At 57.7% G+C, this 16,080-nt stretch overlaps 2 protein-coding genes across 2 annotated transcripts; one reads left to right on the top strand and one right to left on the bottom strand.

Annotated features, from left to right (window-relative positions):
- The first annotated feature begins 218 nt into the window (after positions 1-218).
- BORCS8 (BLOC-1 related complex subunit 8) lies at positions 219-8,293 on the top strand. Its single transcript, XM_063358235.1, has 5 exons — positions 219-311; positions 1,859-1,971; positions 6,274-6,338; positions 6,747-6,854; positions 7,771-8,293. The coding sequence occupies exons 1-5, from the start codon at positions 275-277 to the stop codon at positions 7,811-7,813; spliced, it is 366 nt and encodes a 121-aa protein (XP_063214305.1). The 5' UTR covers positions 219-274; the 3' UTR covers positions 7,814-8,293.
- Positions 8,294-9,783: 1,490 nt separating this feature from the next.
- TMEM221 (transmembrane protein 221) lies at positions 9,784-15,062 on the bottom strand. The gene is made up of 3 exons (XM_063358234.1): positions 14,471-15,062; positions 10,594-10,679; positions 9,784-10,308 (listed from the first exon to the last, which is right to left on the bottom strand). Exons 1-3 carry the CDS (start codon positions 14,770-14,772, stop codon positions 9,791-9,793), a joined length of 906 nt encoding a protein of 301 aa, XP_063214304.1. The 5' UTR covers positions 14,773-15,062; the 3' UTR covers positions 9,784-9,790.
- Positions 15,063-16,080: the final 1,018 nt, after the last annotated feature.

Below are 16,080 nucleotides of genomic sequence, written 5' to 3'. Positions count from 1 at the left end.
AGGTCGCCCCGGGGCATCCCCGAGGCCCACCCGGGCTATGGGCCCGGCCTCGGGGTAGCGGGGGGCAGTCCGGGGCGGGGGGAGACGCTTGAGGGGAGGGTGGGAGGGCTGACGCGGAACGATCGTGCTGGGGCGGTGTTTCCGCCCGGGGCCGTGTTTCCGCCCGGGGCCGTTTGCGGGGCGGGGCGGGGGCGAGGATGTTTCCGGCCGGGGCGGGTTTGGCGGACGCCGGCGGAAGCGGAAGCGGCGGCGGCGGCGGCGGCGGCGGGGCGGGATGGAGGAGCCCGAGATGCAGCTGAAGGTGAAGAAAGGTGGGAGCGGGCCGGGACCGGGGGTAGCCGTCGAGTGGCAGGGCTCTGTCAGGGCTCGGCCCGTCTGAGTTGACCGGTCGCGGCAGCACCCTGCGGGTCGTGACAGGGCGCGGGTCGTGACAGGGCGCGGGCACGACAGGGCTGTGTCAGCGGCGGGAGAAGTCGTGACAGGGCCCTGAGAGGGAGGGGCGAACGACAAGGCAGGGCAAGTTGCGACAGGGCGGGTGGCGACACGGCGTCGCGAGTGGTGACGGGGCTCTGCAGCCACAGCAGGGCCCAGAAGGGCACGACGGGGATAGTCACGATGGGGGTCGTGACACGGCAGGGGGCGACGCGCCCCCGACAGGATCCCGCAGAGCTGTGGGGGCCCGCCGGAGCCTGGCCCTGTCGTGGGGCTACCTTGTGTCCCCTCTCGTCCAAGTTTTGCCTGCCCCTGGCAGGGCCTGCGTGTCGGGACAGCAGACAGACAGACAGACAGCCCCACAGCCCCGTCTGTCCCGGTGGGGGTAATTACTCCCGTGAAGTTTTACATTTATTCCCATTTGCATTCAGAAGCTCGGCGTGTCTCCGGCGCTACAGAACTGCCGTGTCTGAGCAGTTGTCACTGAAACAAAAGCTCAGAGGGGAGGAGGAGAGAAAATTTTTTTCTCAAAATAGAAAATTCTCTGAAAGATGTTGCGCTTCAGCCTGGTAAAATCCCTCCCTGGTTCATGCCCCCGCTATGAACAATGAAACGAGCTCTGAGCTTTATGTCTGTTAATTATTAGGAGCTGTCAGCATTCTTGCGAACCTGCAGGGAAGGAGTGGTCAGAGCTGTGCTGTGGCTGTGGAGACCTGCGTGCAGGGTGGCCCGGACAGAGCCTGGGCTGGGATGAGAGGGGTGGAGGGGGAAAAGCGGCTCCGCAGGCTGCTTGGAATGGCAACAAAGCTTCCTGAGCCCTGGAATGCCACTGTGTCTCCTCCGTGAGCATTTTTGGGATGTCACCTGGGGAAGGCATCTGGTGGGGAGCAACAGAAGGACCCCACAGCAGGCGGTGGCTGAGACGCAGGAGAGCTTGAGGCCCTGAGATGAATCCAAATGGCCGGTAACGAGACAGGGAGCCTCCAGACCGGGAGATGCCAACTCTCCCTGCAGCTGCAGACAGAGGAATGGGATCCAGGCCACTGCCGGGCTCTGCTCATCTCCTGTCCCGCTCCAAATTGGTCAGAAAGGGCCCAGTGACGGGCACAACCCAAGTGGTCCCCGAAACCAGAACAACCAGAGCTCGTAGGGGACCATGGAGGTGGTGACATCCCAGGCTGGTCTGTCTGCGGCTGGAGACAGCGCTGGCTGCAGATGCTGTTATGGGCAGAGTGGAAGTGGAACTGCCTGTTCAGTGGGGTTTTGCTTTCACATCCTTGTTAACAGACTAGTTATAAAATGTATGTGGGGTTTTGCTCTGGTCTCTCCATTGTTGTGTTGGAGACAGGACCAGGGCACCCTTTCCCACCCTGCCTTCCCCCCTGTTGCTCCCTGCTTTCCGTAACTGTTGTTTTTCTTGTTGCAGTTACGGACAAATTCACTGAGAGCATGTACGTCCTGGCCAACGAGCCCTCCGTGGCGCTGTACCGGCTGCAGGAGCATGTGCGGAGATCCCTTCCGGAGCTCGCACAGCACAAAGTGAGTTGTGCTTCGTGTTGGGCTCCAGAGCTGCGACAGGGTCGGGCACAAGCTGTTTTCCTGACCTGGCACGTCGTCCCTATTTCACCGCCCTCAGTGGGTGGGAGGAAATCAGCCACTGGGGTGTGAGGTGCTGTGGGACTCCTGCCAGCTCTGAAATGGGGGTGAGGGGATGTTGCAAATTTACCCGCGGACCTGAGGAAAAAAACCTTGAGAGTCCAGCTATGGTCCTGTGCTCTCACGGCTGGACTTGTGCATGGAGACAAAGAAAAATAAGTAGTCTGTCTTGTACGGGGAGGAGGGAGATGTTAAATCTTATTACCCCTGCCTACGCTGTGAGATTTTTATTTCCTACATAAAATAAAGGGGGGCGGGGGGAGAGGAGGGAAAGGGGGGCGTGAAGAAACAAGTGCAAAGAGCCCACATGAGGCAAAGCAGGATAATGAATCGCATCTCGCAGCTGTGTTCCTACTTTCCTCCAGAGCACGGAGCACAGACACTTTAATGCCAGCCTTGTTGTCCTTCTCCCTCTTCTGCCAGTCATGATTCATTAGGAGTGATGTCTCATGAATAGATTACTGCTTCATGTCTATGCTAATGCACTGTCAGGCTCCATTTTTCACCTTTGCTTTACAGCCCTGGTTTCCAAATTAACCTGGATTGTGACACTTTATTATTCAATTATTTATTAACGTTTTATATACGTGTCTGTGTGCAATGGTAGGTATATAGAGATGTATATGTATGTATAGCGCATGCTGATGCAATTGCATCACTGGCATGCGGGAGACAGGTTTGTAATATTATTCCTGAGCTGTCACTTGCTTTCATTTAATCAAGATAGTCCCAATTTCAGGGAATGTGTCCTGAACAAAAGGAAATTGAGCAAATTGTATGACAAGTCATGCAGAGGGAAGAGATCAGTTTCCATCACTGAAGGGTGCGTAACGGGGATGAGGGCGAGGGGCAGCGCAGAAGCGCTAATGGAAGCGACAGCCAAGTGGAGGTGCCAGATGCAGAGCGTGTTGTTAGGCAGTGGGGTTTATGCTGGGAAAGATCTCGGAAAACCGTTGATTCTCTCATTTCCCCTGCTCGATGCAGTTATTTGCAGTGTTCTGTGACCTCTCCGGCTCATCTGAGTTCCTTTCCTTGCTGCAGCTATCCCAGAGAATTCTCTTTTGTGGCCAAAATTGCTGCTGTTTTCCACTTTCTTCCTGTGAGAAAGGAGGTCATGCGGTCCTGTGGACGCCAGCAGCAAACACAAGGACCGTGCGTCCCCCCATGTGACTGCAGCCATCACAAGCACCCGATACCTTTGGTCTTTGATGCCTTCATCTTGCAGCCTCCCCTCTGCCCTGGCTGCTAGCCCCAGCTGGGGCAGCAGTGGCCTTTGTACATGAGGAAGAGCTCGCCGTGCTCCCTGCAGTAACGGTGCACGTCAGGACAAAGCTGAACTGACCGTGCAGTGCCGTCTGCCCCAGGGCACTGCCCCGCTGCCATGCCAGTACCTGTTTCCCTCTCTAATGTTAGAAAACATTTCCCCATGCTTGCTCGGAGGTGCTGCTGTTTCCATCCATTTCTTTTTTGCCCCCTGCATGGGCACTTCCAGCTTCTTAACTGCTTTCCTGGTTCCTGGCTGTGTTTAATGGTGCACTGATGTGGCAAGAGCTGGGAGAAAATGGAAAGAAAATTGATTTGTGGCAGCTGGAACAACAGTAGATCCAGAGCTGCTGCTAGTGACTTCTCCTCCAGCCTCGTCAGCTGCCGGGTTTGTTTTTCCCAAGGCCGCAGCATCGTGTTTGGGAGCATGTTCTGCTCCCTGCTGGTGACCAGTCCCTGGTAGGAACTGGGAGGGTTAAACATAACTCATCTAGGCCGGTGTCCTGGCTGCGTTGCCAGGCTGCTCGTAACAGCCTTATGGCCAGGTTCTCTTTGTTATACTTGATCCCACTCTCATTTTATCCCAGTTTCGGGCATTGCTGTTTGCAGCAAACGGGCTGGGCCTGTCAAGCCCTTGAACCCAGGCAGCCAAACCCCAGGAGAGAGGGATGTGCTCAGGGCCCTGACAGGGCCATCGGCACAGCGGAGCGTTCAATTAACTGGGGATGGATATTTTGGGTTGCTCTGCCAGAGCCCATCGGCTTTGTGGCTAGAGACTGGAACAGGAGGGTGTCAGCAGGGCTGTGCACCGTGAAAACGCTGTCAGGTTTTATCTAAATCAGAGCAAAGGCATTAAAGTGCGGTGGTTTTAATTCTTCAGAACGGAAAAGAAGAAAAAGGAACATTCTGTGTGGATCCGTTCTCAGGTAATTTAGTCCCAAGATGTAGGTAATGTATAAAGGAAACAGGATTTATTGGTGGTTTCCAGCTTTCCTTCAGCAGCAGCAACTCTGCCTCTGGCTGGCTGAGTTCTCCTGAGACTCAGCCTTTGAAATTCCCAGAGGGATTAAACCAAGGAAAAATCGGGAGGGAGGGGGCTGGGAGAAAAGTTTCTGCAAAGAGAAGGTCACCTCCGTGCCTTTACAACAAGCAACTTTCTGTGATTTGATAAAACAATAATCTTAATACCTTCCGCAGCATCTCAAACTCTCCGAGCAGATTTACCGCCTCCCCGATAAGACACAGCGTGATGCGAGGCCCTCGCTGCCTCCGCGCGTCGTGGCTGCGCTGCTAAGCCCCGCTTCGCACAGAGCCGCCTTTCTGTATCTCGCCTGGTCTTTTGAGAACTTACATCTCCTCGTTAATTTACTTCCAAGCGACAGTAATATATCATTAGTGCTATTGTATATTAATAGCTGGCTTTAGTTCTTAAACTGCATCCAAGGGCACGTCGTGGGAATTTGAAGAAAGGACATCAAGAAAAGATTAAGAAGTGAGGAGCTCTAGGGAAAGGCTCTTGTTCCTAATTAAGGACATGAAAATCCCAGGAAGTGGTGGGAATGCTGGGAACAGACATCACTGGCTCTGATACTGGGAAACGATTAAAATCTACTGGTGCTCAGAAGCGGCAGGAGCACAGGCAAGTGGCTGTGACACACACGACTGAGCCAGAGCACTGTCGGGGTGTAAATCGGTGTTAAAGATCATCTGGTACCTCTTGGAGAGAGCAGGGTGAGGAGCTGCAGGAGAGTTTCTGCACCTTTTGCGGCTGCCTCTGCGTGCAAAGTGTCTTCCCAGCAACAGATACAGTTGTGTAAGATGCGATTGGGCTCTTGACGAGCGCAGTCTCTGTGGGGTTGTGAGTCCTGGGTCAAAGGACCCTCTCCTGCAGCGAACTGCCTAGAGCGTTGCATGTCAAGGCTTGTTTCTTTTGTAGTGTAAAGCTATGTGGTCAAGCGTCCTGATGTAGGACAGGCTTTGAACAGCACAAGTGATTTTGGACGAAGTCCAAGCTCCTACCCGACCTCCTTCACTCGCAGAAAGAGGCCTTTGGATTTCCTCCGGCTTGTAACTAGACCCAGCAGAATAGACCGGAGAATTAGCTCCCATGAGAATGTATTTTGAAGAGTGCCCGAACTACTTAAGGACTTTTGAAATAGTTATCTATTGAGCTACACCTCTGAATTCAGCTGCGCTTTCATGGTGATTTGCGTATTTGTTTGCTTTTCCCTTTCCTTGGAGCTACGGCGTACAATTATGTCCCGTGGCAGAGCTGGCTGCATGCGGTGCTGCTCCAGCGTGTGTGGAGTTTACAGGGCTCCTTCCAGCTCCTGGAGGGACGGGCACAGTGCTGACTGCTGCTTGGCATCAGGTGCCAGAGTTTCGGAGCAGACCTGTGGACAGGGATGCTTGCGGCTGTGAAAACATTTAAGAGTGGCAGGTCTAACGAAACGAGAACTTCCAGTGCTGTGAAAGAAACTTTTACCTGGTTTTGCGTGAAGGACTAAGGACGGGACTCCACGGGAGCTGTGTTAGTTCGGATCCTGGCTGCCTGCTGGGCCAGACGCACCGGGAGATCCGAGTGTCTGAAACATCCCGCTGGTCCGTTGCTCGCAGCCTGACTGACATGGGCCCTCAGCTGGCTCATGGGCTAAAACATCTAAAAACAAGGGGAATTTTGCCAGAATATCCACAGTGTTGGCCTGAACTAGTAGCCCTTCCAGAAATACACACAATAAATGTTTCTTTTAAATGCTAGTGCTTGGCCTGGAGCTTGTCATAGGCTGTCAAGCGGGAGACAGAATCCAAATGCAATTTCCAGTGAAAAGCAGCCAGAGCCCTTGTTTGGGCAGGGCTGGCAGAGCGTATGGCTGACAGACCTCCAGTGCGCGCCTAACGATGCCACCTCCTTTTCTCTTTCAGTCCGACATGCAGAGCTGGGAGGAGCAAAGCCAAGGAGCCATCTACACGGTGGAGTACGCCTGCAGGTATGGGAGACTCCTCCAAGCAGGAGGGTTGTGCTCGCGGGCGGAGGTGTTGTGGTAAAAACAACAAGGCTTCGCTGACGCCTCCCTGGTGTGAGGCAGGGGGAGAGCACAGTCGGGGTGGGGGGTGAGGCAGTGCTCTCTGAACCGTTACCGTGAATCTCGAGGGCTTCGCTTTGATGAGCGTGCCAGCTCTTCCCCAGTGCTGCGCGCGGTGCAGACCTGCCAATCTCCGGCGGTAAATCCACCCACCAGCTCGCTAATGTGTGAAAATGCAATGCGCCGTACAGGCTTGAGGTTTCTTATTACCAGCCCTCTCTGTCAGGGGGTGTGCGCGCTAGAACCACGATGCTTTTGGAAATACTAACCAGGCCTCCGTCTCCCTCCACCCCCCCTCTTTTCTCCTTTCAGCGCCATAAAGAACATGACTGACAGCAGCGTGTACTTCAAGAGCATCGACAGTCTGCTCAAACACGCCATCGCCATGAAGGACCAGCTGAACGCTGCTCAGGGCCGCAGGTAGCAAGGGGGTGTGACACTGCCTGTTTATCCGAGGGCTGGCAGAGGCTTTGGTGATGTAATGCAGCCCAGTGCAAATACGTTATCTCAGTAATGTGATTCTAGACTATTATTTGAAAGAGCATGCTGCTTGCCTTCCAGTGATCTTCTGGCTTTTGTTTACTGGGAAGCAAATAATCTTGTTTACAAAAGGTTAAGTGGAAAATAATTTATTTCCTTATTTAAAAAGGGACATTTGGTTGTGTAATACATGAAATCTTTGTTGTGTCAAAGGCATTTGGAGTGAGATGATGCTGCCGAGATGGAATAGGTGAAAGGCTGTGTTTGATGCTGTTCTCTGTCATGTATCTGGCTCTTTTTGGGCAGAGTCCCATAGAGATAAGTGGTAGCAGAACGACGATGCATTTTTGTCTGTTTGCAGTTGAACTATAGCTACTAAAATATCTTCCAGCAGATTGTCTGAGTCTAGTGTATTTGTCTCTCCTGAGAAGGGTGTTGGTATTGGAGTCTGACTGGCTAGGAGTGAGAAAATTCCCAAATGCCCGTCCCTGATAAAACCACCGCAGCGAACAGAGAGCCTCTGTCTCTGCAAACGACTCTGCCTTAGACACTTCTGGGTCAGATTCCGGACTTCCCCAGTTGCCCACGTGGCAGAGTGACGCTCTGTGCAGCCCAGAGCGTTTGCAGCGGTTTTCACAGTGGTGTGTGGCTGCAGAGGTTGCTGTCTCGACACCCACGGGGGCTGGTGCGTGCCGCTCCATAGTCTGCACAGCGCACGGAAAGGTGTGCTGGTCTAAGCTGCTCCCCTGCTGCGAGCAGTGAGCTTTTATTTGCAGAAGTCCCCGATTCTTCACATTCCTATGGCTGCTGGTGTCCTGCCTGCCTGCTGGACGTGACTCTCTCTCTCTTTTTACAGCACTGTTGCCCCACCAGCCAAGAATCCTCCAGCCAGTTCCTGATTTCGGACAAGACTGGCTGTCCTCTGCTGCCTTCTCCAGCCCAGCTCTATGTTCTCCAGCCACGGGAAGGAGTGAGAAACCACCTGCTCAATCTGTGAAGCTGCACAGAGGCCTCTGCCTTCCTCTGCGTTCCCAGTAACAAGGTGCTGCACCCGCGCAGGGAAATCCTGCCACTGGGGTCAGGACTGCCTCTGCGGGGTGCTTTGGGGAGCAGTTGTGTCCCTTCCCATAGCACGCTGCAAAAGGGAAACGGGGTGGTGCATTTGTCCTTTCCAGCTCTTTTCGATGGCAGACTGTTACGGGGCGTTTTTCTCTCTACCTCTTGGCCACAGAAGTATCTCAGAAAAACTAGGTCTTGCTTTCAGTATTTTGTAGATGGCTGTGTAAAGATGTAATGTGGGCACACTTCAGCTTTGTTCGGGAGGCATTCTGCAAGGAGGGTTTCTCATGTGTGTGCCAGGGAGTTGCTGAGTTTGGTCGTAGAGGGAACAATAATAAAAAGAAAAAACAAGAAAGTTCTGTCTAAAACCTTCCCCTGTTGCTCACTCGGGCTGGGGGGTCTTGGAGCCTGCTGGCTCTGTGTGTTTCAAAGGGCATGGAGCAAAACAAAGGCACACAGAGTTGGAGCCTTTCAAGTGAAAAAAGAAACTGTCCTGATCTTCAAAAAACAACAAAAAAAGGACTTTCTTCATCCCCTGTCAAGCAGTGGGAGGCAGAGCTGTACACACGGCTTTGGAGGTCACTTTAAAAAGGATGCAACCTCAGTGATAATCTCTCCTGGAACCAACAGTTCCATTCTGCTGACGAATTTACCAAGGACGCAGGGATCAAAGCAGCGCTAGACTCAGTTTCCAAAGAAATTACTGTGCTCGGGGTAACAGGTGTCTTTCAGGGTGATAGCGCGGGAGGTGAGAGGGGATCTGTTTGAATCGGTGGCCTCCCTTCACTCCCTGAAGTGCTTTACTGCCTGCTGAATGATAAGGAATTGGGGAAGAACCAAGCGTGGCAGAGCGTGGGGCTGTGAGGAACCAGCGAGGTGTTCGTCAGCGCAGGGACAGAGCGAGCTAAACCTGCTCGTGTGTCCCGGAGACAGCGCCTGCCTTTAGTGCTTGTGCTTCTGCCCTGCACGCAGCAGAGGGTGCCAATGTAGACCATTTCCTGGACCTCAGCCTTGACGATCAACACTCTTCTCCTGGTGGCACCCAGGTAATCCCGGGAGAGGTCCCTCCACCACTGAGCAAAGCCAGGGTGGCCCCAGCACAGCCCCTTTCCCTGCTAGGCGACCCTGCTTAGCAAGCCGTGTCCTGCTCAGAGGGTGGACGTGCTGGTGACCGAGCAGCAGGCTCTCTGCCACCCCAAACCCACCTTCTGCAGCTCGCAGGCTGCTCTGGTTCCGTCTCACTTGCTCCTCTGTCACCTCCCTCGGTTTCTTACCCCTGCCTGGCTGCACGCTGGGAGGAATCCCTGCTGGGTCCGTTGGATGAACCGTCGCTGTAGTGCTGGCTCCTGGGGATGGAGGAGGAAGGAAGGAGACGGGGAGGTACGGACAGCCCGAGAAATCAGCTGGGATCTGCTGGAGAAGGAGGGTGCGTCTGTTTGTGGACAAGGTCCACTCTCTTCTCACCCACATGCGCCACTTCCTTCGCTGCAGTCGGGGCAGCCACGGGGGTCCTGCATGGGTCACTGCCAACGCCGTCCTTGTTCGTGGGGTGACAAGTGCCAGCAGCACCGCTGGTGGCAGGAGGGGCTGGGGACTCAGGGCAGGCAGCCGAGGGCTTTTGGCTTTGAGTGGAGGTGTCAACTTCTCGGTAAAAGAGGCAAAGAGCATCGGGCAGCGGCCGCACAGCGGAAAGGCAGCCGTCCCCCTGCCCTGCTGAGACGTGACCTATATTAAGCTCTAAGCAGAGATGCAAATCTTGGCCCCTGGTGCCTGCAGCTCCCCTGGGACGAGATGGGGCGAAAAGGTCCCGCTTCCACTCACACCAGAGTCGAGTCCTTGCCTGAGGCTCCAGGTTTGCGTGACAGCACGTTCCTCATCTCCTGTGTGACGCCGTTCCAGGGCTTGCCCTGCGCCTGCAGCAGCCCTGACTCTGCCGACAGCGTCCTGTGCGTCCGGGGCGGGTTGTAGCTCTCCTTCTCGGAGCGGAGCCCGGGGCTGCCCGAGGAGGTGAGGTTGCTGCTGGCCGGAGAGCCCAGCTGGGATTTGTGCTCCAGGAAAGGAGGGAAGGAAAATTCCCGATGGATTTCAGGCCGGGGCCGGGGTGCAGCCACGTTTTTGTTGTTGAGATCGCTGGCGGAGGATTCGCCGTGCTGGGCAGAGTCGTTCTCGTACAGGGTGTGAGAAACCTCGGAGCGGCTGCGGCGTGAAACCTGGGAAGCCCGTACCAGGGCGTGCGTCACCGTGATGAGCAGGACGATGATGCCGGAGGAGAGGATACAAGCGCTGGCAATGCCGGCCTCCAGTTCAAACAGCAGCAGCATGTAGATGGCGAGAGCTGGAAGGAAAGGGAAGTGCAGAACACCTTGAGGAACCAGAAGGACTAAAGCGATGCATCTGACCTGCAAACTTCAGGCCAGAGGAGCTCTGGAGAAGGCTGGTCACCGAGAACAGAAAGTTCACGCTACGGGAATGAGCTGGCAAAGCCATTTGCAAAACAAACCCGATGCTGAAGTAGAAACTCAGCAGCTCACGAGCACTCAGCGACCGGCGCAGGGTGCACGGTCTGGGCTGGAAATGCCCGGTCCCTGCTGGGCTGCGCTGGTGGGAAACGAGGACTTGCCTGTTAGGTAGACTGAGACGCCGCAGCAGAACAAGCCGATGGCAGCGTGGCGAACCATCCGGCTGTCCAGAAGGAACCAGTCTGCCCTGCAAAACAGATGAGAAAAACACAGGTCTGTGTAGTTTCTGTGTAGTCTCCTGGCCCTGGGCTCAGCAGAGGAAAAACGCTGATGCTCTGGCCCCTGCTGAGAAACTGAAACACTGGTTTTGCATAGAGAAGAGGTTCAGGGCTGGGTCACAAGCCCAAGGACCTCTGCGGAACTGGGGTTTCCCCCAGGCTGCTGGGTTGTACAGCTCTGGGCTTCGTCCTTCCCACTCTGGAACGGGAGATTTTGAGATCACGTGAAATTTCCACCCCTCCCTGCCTTGCTTCCAGCCGTGCTGCGGGAGCCAGGTGGGAGCAGGGGCTCAGGAGGGACAAATGGTTGGAGGCTTTTTGCAGGTGCTTCGCCCCTTTTCGGCAAACCCAGAAGAGCAAGCAAGGAACAAAACTGAGGCGTGTGGAGCCCATCTCCCCCTTAAATAAAGAATGACAAGTGAAGTGCTGGCGCATTGAATTAAGCAAAGCCAGGTTCTCTCTTCACCCCTGGGATTGGATTTCTGTGCTCAGCTCAGATTGCAAGCCTTTTGTCTGGAGGGGGCTCGGTACTTGAATTGGGCTTAAAACACATGAAAAGACCAGTTCCTTTCCAGCAGGGCCTTTGTCTCCCACCCAGCACCGACCCCTGCGCCTGCTGCCTGCGCTTTCCAGGGCTCGCTCTCCTCTGAGCCGCCGACAGCCCTGCTTGGGCGTCTTGGGAGCCAGATTGACCTGGCAAACCTGGGTCCTCGCTGGGCTTTGGAGGCCGCTGTCACCAGAGGATGCCTCCGCTAATTGGGAAAGCGGGATGAGGTCGTTAGGGGACGCAGCGTAGTGTGGCAGACGGGTGCCAGGCGGCTCGGGAGGGGGGAGTTTGGAAACGTGAGGGTTCGGAGAGATGCTGGCAGGACTGCGGTGCTGAGAAGCCACAAACAGTCCTTTGAAACAACTGGGGGGGCACGGGGCCGCGCCGGTCCTGCCACCCACCTCCAGAAGTCCCAGGGAGCTGGTTGGAAACGTGCCCTGGCTTGGAAGGACCAGCTGAAGGGGCAGCAGCACAACCATCCCCCTGCTGGGACCAGCCTTGGTCCTCTGCCACGCCAGCTCCTTCCACCCCGCAGCTGAGGATGCTCTGCCCCGGCCCAGGCTCCCCCCAGCATGGCCTGGCCCCCTCCCCTCCTCCCGGGCTTCTTGTAGCCCCTCGGCTGTTGCCACCCGCAGCCGGGAGCCGTTAATAGACCCTGGACCTGCTCCCGGGGAAGAGCAGCCGCTTTGTTTTATTAATTACCTGAGTCGGGGCGGGGGGATTAGCGGGGAGGAGAAGGACTTTGTTTGGAGCTGGCTGAGACTATTGAGCGCGGGGCTGAGGAGCGGGGCGGTAATTCAGTGTGACAGGCCCAACGTGGGAAAGGTCCCTGGGACGTGAGCGGGTCCCCTAATGAAACCGGCGCCCGGTGGGGCCAGGCCAGCTTGGCCACCGGGAGACGGTGGCTAACGGCATCCCGCATTGTGGCGGAGAGGGGCTGCGTTCTGCCAGCACCTCCTGCCCTGCAGACCAGCATCCCTCTCTCCCGGGAACCTTGCCGTTTTCCTCCCAAAGGTGAATGTAACCTTCAGGTCGCAGTTGGGGAAACTGAGGCACAGCTGGACTGAGTGACCTGCTGGAGCTCACAGGCAGAGGGACGCCAACCCAGGGCTCCCAACGCCTCGTATCGCCTGCAGCAAAACCAAAAGCAGCCTCTCGCTTTGCCGGGGCTCTGAAGCAGAGCAGAGAAATATGATTTAAGATCAAATACTTGGGGAAGAGCTTTCGTGCTCGGCCAGACGCACCAGCGGGGCCTGCAGACGCACGGCGATGGCTGCTCTCTCCTGAAAGCCCTTGAACAAGTCGCTGCTGTCGCATGTTCCCTCTCTCTACCTGTGACTTTGCATCTGGCTGCCTGATTAGCGCCGCTCCTGTTTCACGCTCGGGACTTTCAAAGTTGAACCTCACAACTCCGCAATCGAGCATGTTACAGCCCAAATCGACAGCAGATCTCAGACGAATTTCCAGCTGGTGGGGAATTTTCCGCTGTAACAGTTTTCCAGCAGAAGCTCTCAGCTTCCGCAGAAAGCAGAGCGTGCTACGGGAACTTTGTGTTTTGCAGAAATGTTTTCCTTCGTTAATGAGCGGACAAAGCATCAGCTTCGCTTGGAAGATGCTGAGAGGAGACGCTGCCGCTTGCTGGAGTGCCTCCAGCCGCCCTGCTCCACGCGGGGCAGGAGGCATTGACGGGTTTGTCTAATTAGGGGCAAAACTAACTGTTGAAACCTTATCATTTCCTTTAAATGAGCTTTCACTTGCTGAAGTGGTCCCAAAATGGTCCTGTGGGGACCGTCAGGTGAGCTACGTGGGGAGACCCCCACGTACAGCCCAGTTTCCACCAATATGGTTTTAAATCTGATTATTCACAAGTTGTTTTTTTCTTTTAACCCCGCAGTGGAGCTGGTGCTGGGCCGGGCCAGCGCAGGCAGAGGAGCCGCCAGCCCAGCCCAGGTCTTGGTGGAGGATGGAGAGGGGAATTGCTTCAAAAACGGTTTTGCAAGTGTAAATGTGCTGGTAATGATTAAGTCAACACGTGTCTATGGTTAATGATCCCAGGCCTGCGGTCCTTTCGGTGCTGCATGAGCGGCCCGTGCCGTCACCCCAGCAGTGACCCGAAGAGCCCAGCTCTCCCGCTGCAAAGGGACAAATCCTGGTGCTCCTGGGCGTCGTGGCCTCGGCCCTGAACTGGGCTGGCAGCTGGTGTGGCCCCACGCGCTCCGACGAGCCCCGAGGGGGACCCTAACGCACGCGCTGGGTTGACACAGGGATGTTATCAGGGAAATTAAATAGTGTGTATTAGTGCAGCCGGGAGGATGGGCTGGTAGAAACTTGCTCCTGGTCAATAGAGTCACTGCGCAGAGCTGCGCCCCAAATTAAGGGGCACGTTTACATCCTGGGCTTCATAGCCAGAGATAACCCTCTGTCCCGGGCAGGGTCTGCAGAGGTGGATTTTGTGATATCCCAGTGCTCAGCGAGTGCCAGCGGCATCGTTCGCCCCCCGCAAACCCCCTTTCGCAGGGACAGTGACTGGGGGGACCCAGCAAAGGCTGGATCTTGGGGCGCAAGGGCAGGGCTGTGCCTGCACCCACGCTGCGGGGACAGGTCCCGGGGCAGCGGTGCCGCCCTGCACCCCTCACCCTCCTTGCACCCCCTGAGCCCTCCTTGCACCCCTCATTCCCCCAATCCCTCCTGCACCCCTCCAGCACCCTCCTTCCTCTCCAGCTCCTTGCTGCCCCCCAGCCTTCCGGTGCCTGAGACCCCCCCTGAGCCTCCCCTGAACCCCCACAGCATCCCTGGGGCTCCAGAGCAGCCCAGTGCCCCCCAAGCCTTTCCTGCACCCCCAAACCCCAGTGCCCCCCCATGCCCCCCCGCACCCCAAAGCCCTGGTGTCCCCCATGCCCCCCGGTGCCCCCCATGCCTCCCCTTACACCCCAAGTCCCCATGACCCCCAAGCCTCCCTGCACCCCCAAGCCCCAGTGCCCCCCATGCTCCCCTGGACCCCCAGGCCCTGGTGCCCCTCTAACCCTCCCGCACCCCCAAGCCCCGGTGCCCCCTACAACCCCCTGCCCCCCTCCACCCCAAGTCCCGGTGACCCCCACACCCCCCTTGTACTCCCGGTACCCCCCAAGCCTCCCTGTACCCCAAGCCCCGGTGCCCCCCACGCCCTCCCGGACCCCCAAGCCCCGGTGCCCCCCACGCCCCCGCGGCTCTCACCGGTCGGGCCCGGGCTGCCCCCGGCACAGCTCGGTGCTGAAGTAGCCGTGGAGGAGGCAGAGCAGGAGGCAGCTCACGTTGAGCACCAGGCAGAGCGCGGCCAGCACGGCCGACACCGGCAGCAGCACGGCGGCCGCCGGCTCCGGTAGAGCCCCTCGACCGGCACCGGCACCGGCAGCGGGACCGGCCCGCCCCGACGGCAGCTGGAAGATGAGGCTGGAGGCGAGCAGGGCCATGGCGGCGGCCAACGTGCCAAAGAGCAGCAGCACCGTCAGGGCCCGCTGCGGGTAGGCGGCGGGCATGGCGGGGCCGGTACCGGGAACAAGGGACGGGGGGGACACCGGGAACCGGGGGGGGAGCGGCGGGCCGGCAGACCCGCTCCAAAGTTGCGTGCGCTCCCCTCGGTGTTTCCGCAGCTGGATCTCGGAGCGGGAAGCGGGACCGGGCCGGGAGCGGCGCTCGGGGCGGCGGAGCTGCGGCCCCGCCGGGCGTTCGCCTCCCTCCCTGTGCCGCTGCCTGGCCGGGGCGGGCCGGTCCTGCCCCCCGGTCCGGCCCCTCGCCGCGGGGGCTGCAGCCGAGCGGCTTCCCCGGGGCCGGGACCCCCCTCCCGGGAAGCGCAGGGCGGCCCCGCCCAGCATCCTCCCCCCGACGGGACCCGGGAGGCGCTTGGGGGGCGGAGGGAGGGAGCGGGACCGGGGGGGCTCCGAGGGTGGGTGGACAGAGGGACAGAGGGACGGGGGGAGGGAGGGACAGGAGGACAGGGGAATGGAGGGACAGGGGGAGAGGACGATGGAAGGAGAGGGGGATAGAGGGACAGGGGGGACAGAGGGATGGAGGGACAGGGGGACAGGAGGCTGTAGGGACAGAGGGACAGGGGGATGGAGGGACAGGGGGACGGGTGGGTGCTGCAGCTGCTCCGAGCAGGACATCCCCCCCGCTCCCCTCGGCTCTCCCTCTTCCCAGGCCCAGCCCCGGCTTTCCTGCTCCTGGGAAAACCCTGGGATCAGCCCCGCCAACATAACCCCGGCCTCAGCGGGGAGAGAGCAGGGATGAGGGCGGGGAGAAGGGGACACCACGGTGGCCTCATCCTGTTTCCTGCGGGAAGAGGCGCATTTGGCCCCCACCTGTGGCGGGAGCATCCTCGCCGGGTCGGGAGCGAGCACCCAAAATGTTCTCAGTCCCCGCAAGGCTGAGAAAGGACCCGCGAGGTGCTGCCCTGCCGTCAGCCGCTGGCCCTTGGGGACGGCACCAGTTTCCCGTGTCTTATAAATATCCTGGGAAGCAGAAGTGCCTTTCCCCCCGGGATCTGCTCCACCAGCTAATCCCCCCTGGGAATCCAGAAGGATTCAAGGAGGATTAATTTAGGAAAAATTGACTCTACAGGTCACCTGTTACCTTGGGAAAGACCCTGCGCCTTGGAAGCTGTGGGGAAACTGAGGCAGAGTGTCCCCACTCAAACCCACACCCCCTGTGACAAGGGAACACCAGGATCGGACCTTTCCGTGCACGTCCCGGGCACCCCGCCAGCGCCAAGCCAAGGGACCGGGTCCGACGTTGACTCCTGCAGCCCGGTGTCATCAGCGCCTGGCCCGTGCCCAAGCCCAGCTGTG

Source organism: Chroicocephalus ridibundus, chromosome 22, assembly GCF_963924245.1.
Source record: "Chroicocephalus ridibundus chromosome 22, bChrRid1.1, whole genome shotgun sequence".
NCBI classification, from domain to species: Eukaryota; Metazoa; Chordata; class Aves; order Charadriiformes; family Laridae; genus Chroicocephalus; species Chroicocephalus ridibundus.
This window is presented reverse-complemented; position numbering and strand designations above follow the sequence as displayed.

Excerpts from the sequence above, each read along its gene's own strand:
- BORCS8 (XM_063358235.1), top strand. The coding sequence starts at position 275 with ATGGAGGAGCCCGAGATGCAGCTGAAGGTGAAGAAAG. Across the intron at positions 312-1,858 it reads GCAGCTGAAGGTGAAGAAAG|TTACGGACAAATTCACTGAG; the intron begins GTGGGAGCGGGC and ends TTCTTGTTGCAG. Across the intron at positions 6,339-6,746 it reads ACGGTGGAGTACGCCTGCAG|CGCCATAAAGAACATGACTG; the intron begins GTATGGGAGACT and ends TTCTCCTTTCAG.
- TMEM221 (XM_063358234.1), bottom strand. The coding sequence starts at position 14,772 with ATGCCCGCCGCCTACCCGCAGCGGGCCCTGACGGTGCTGCTGCTCTTT. Across the intron at positions 10,680-14,470 it reads GGGCAGCCCGGGCCCGACCG|GGCAGACTGGTTCCTTCTGG; the intron begins GTGAGAGCCGCG and ends TCTGTTTTGCAG. Across the intron at positions 10,309-10,593 it reads CGTCTCAGTCTACCTAACAG|CTCTCGCCATCTACATGCTG; the intron begins GCAAGTCCTCGT and ends CTTTCCTTCCAG.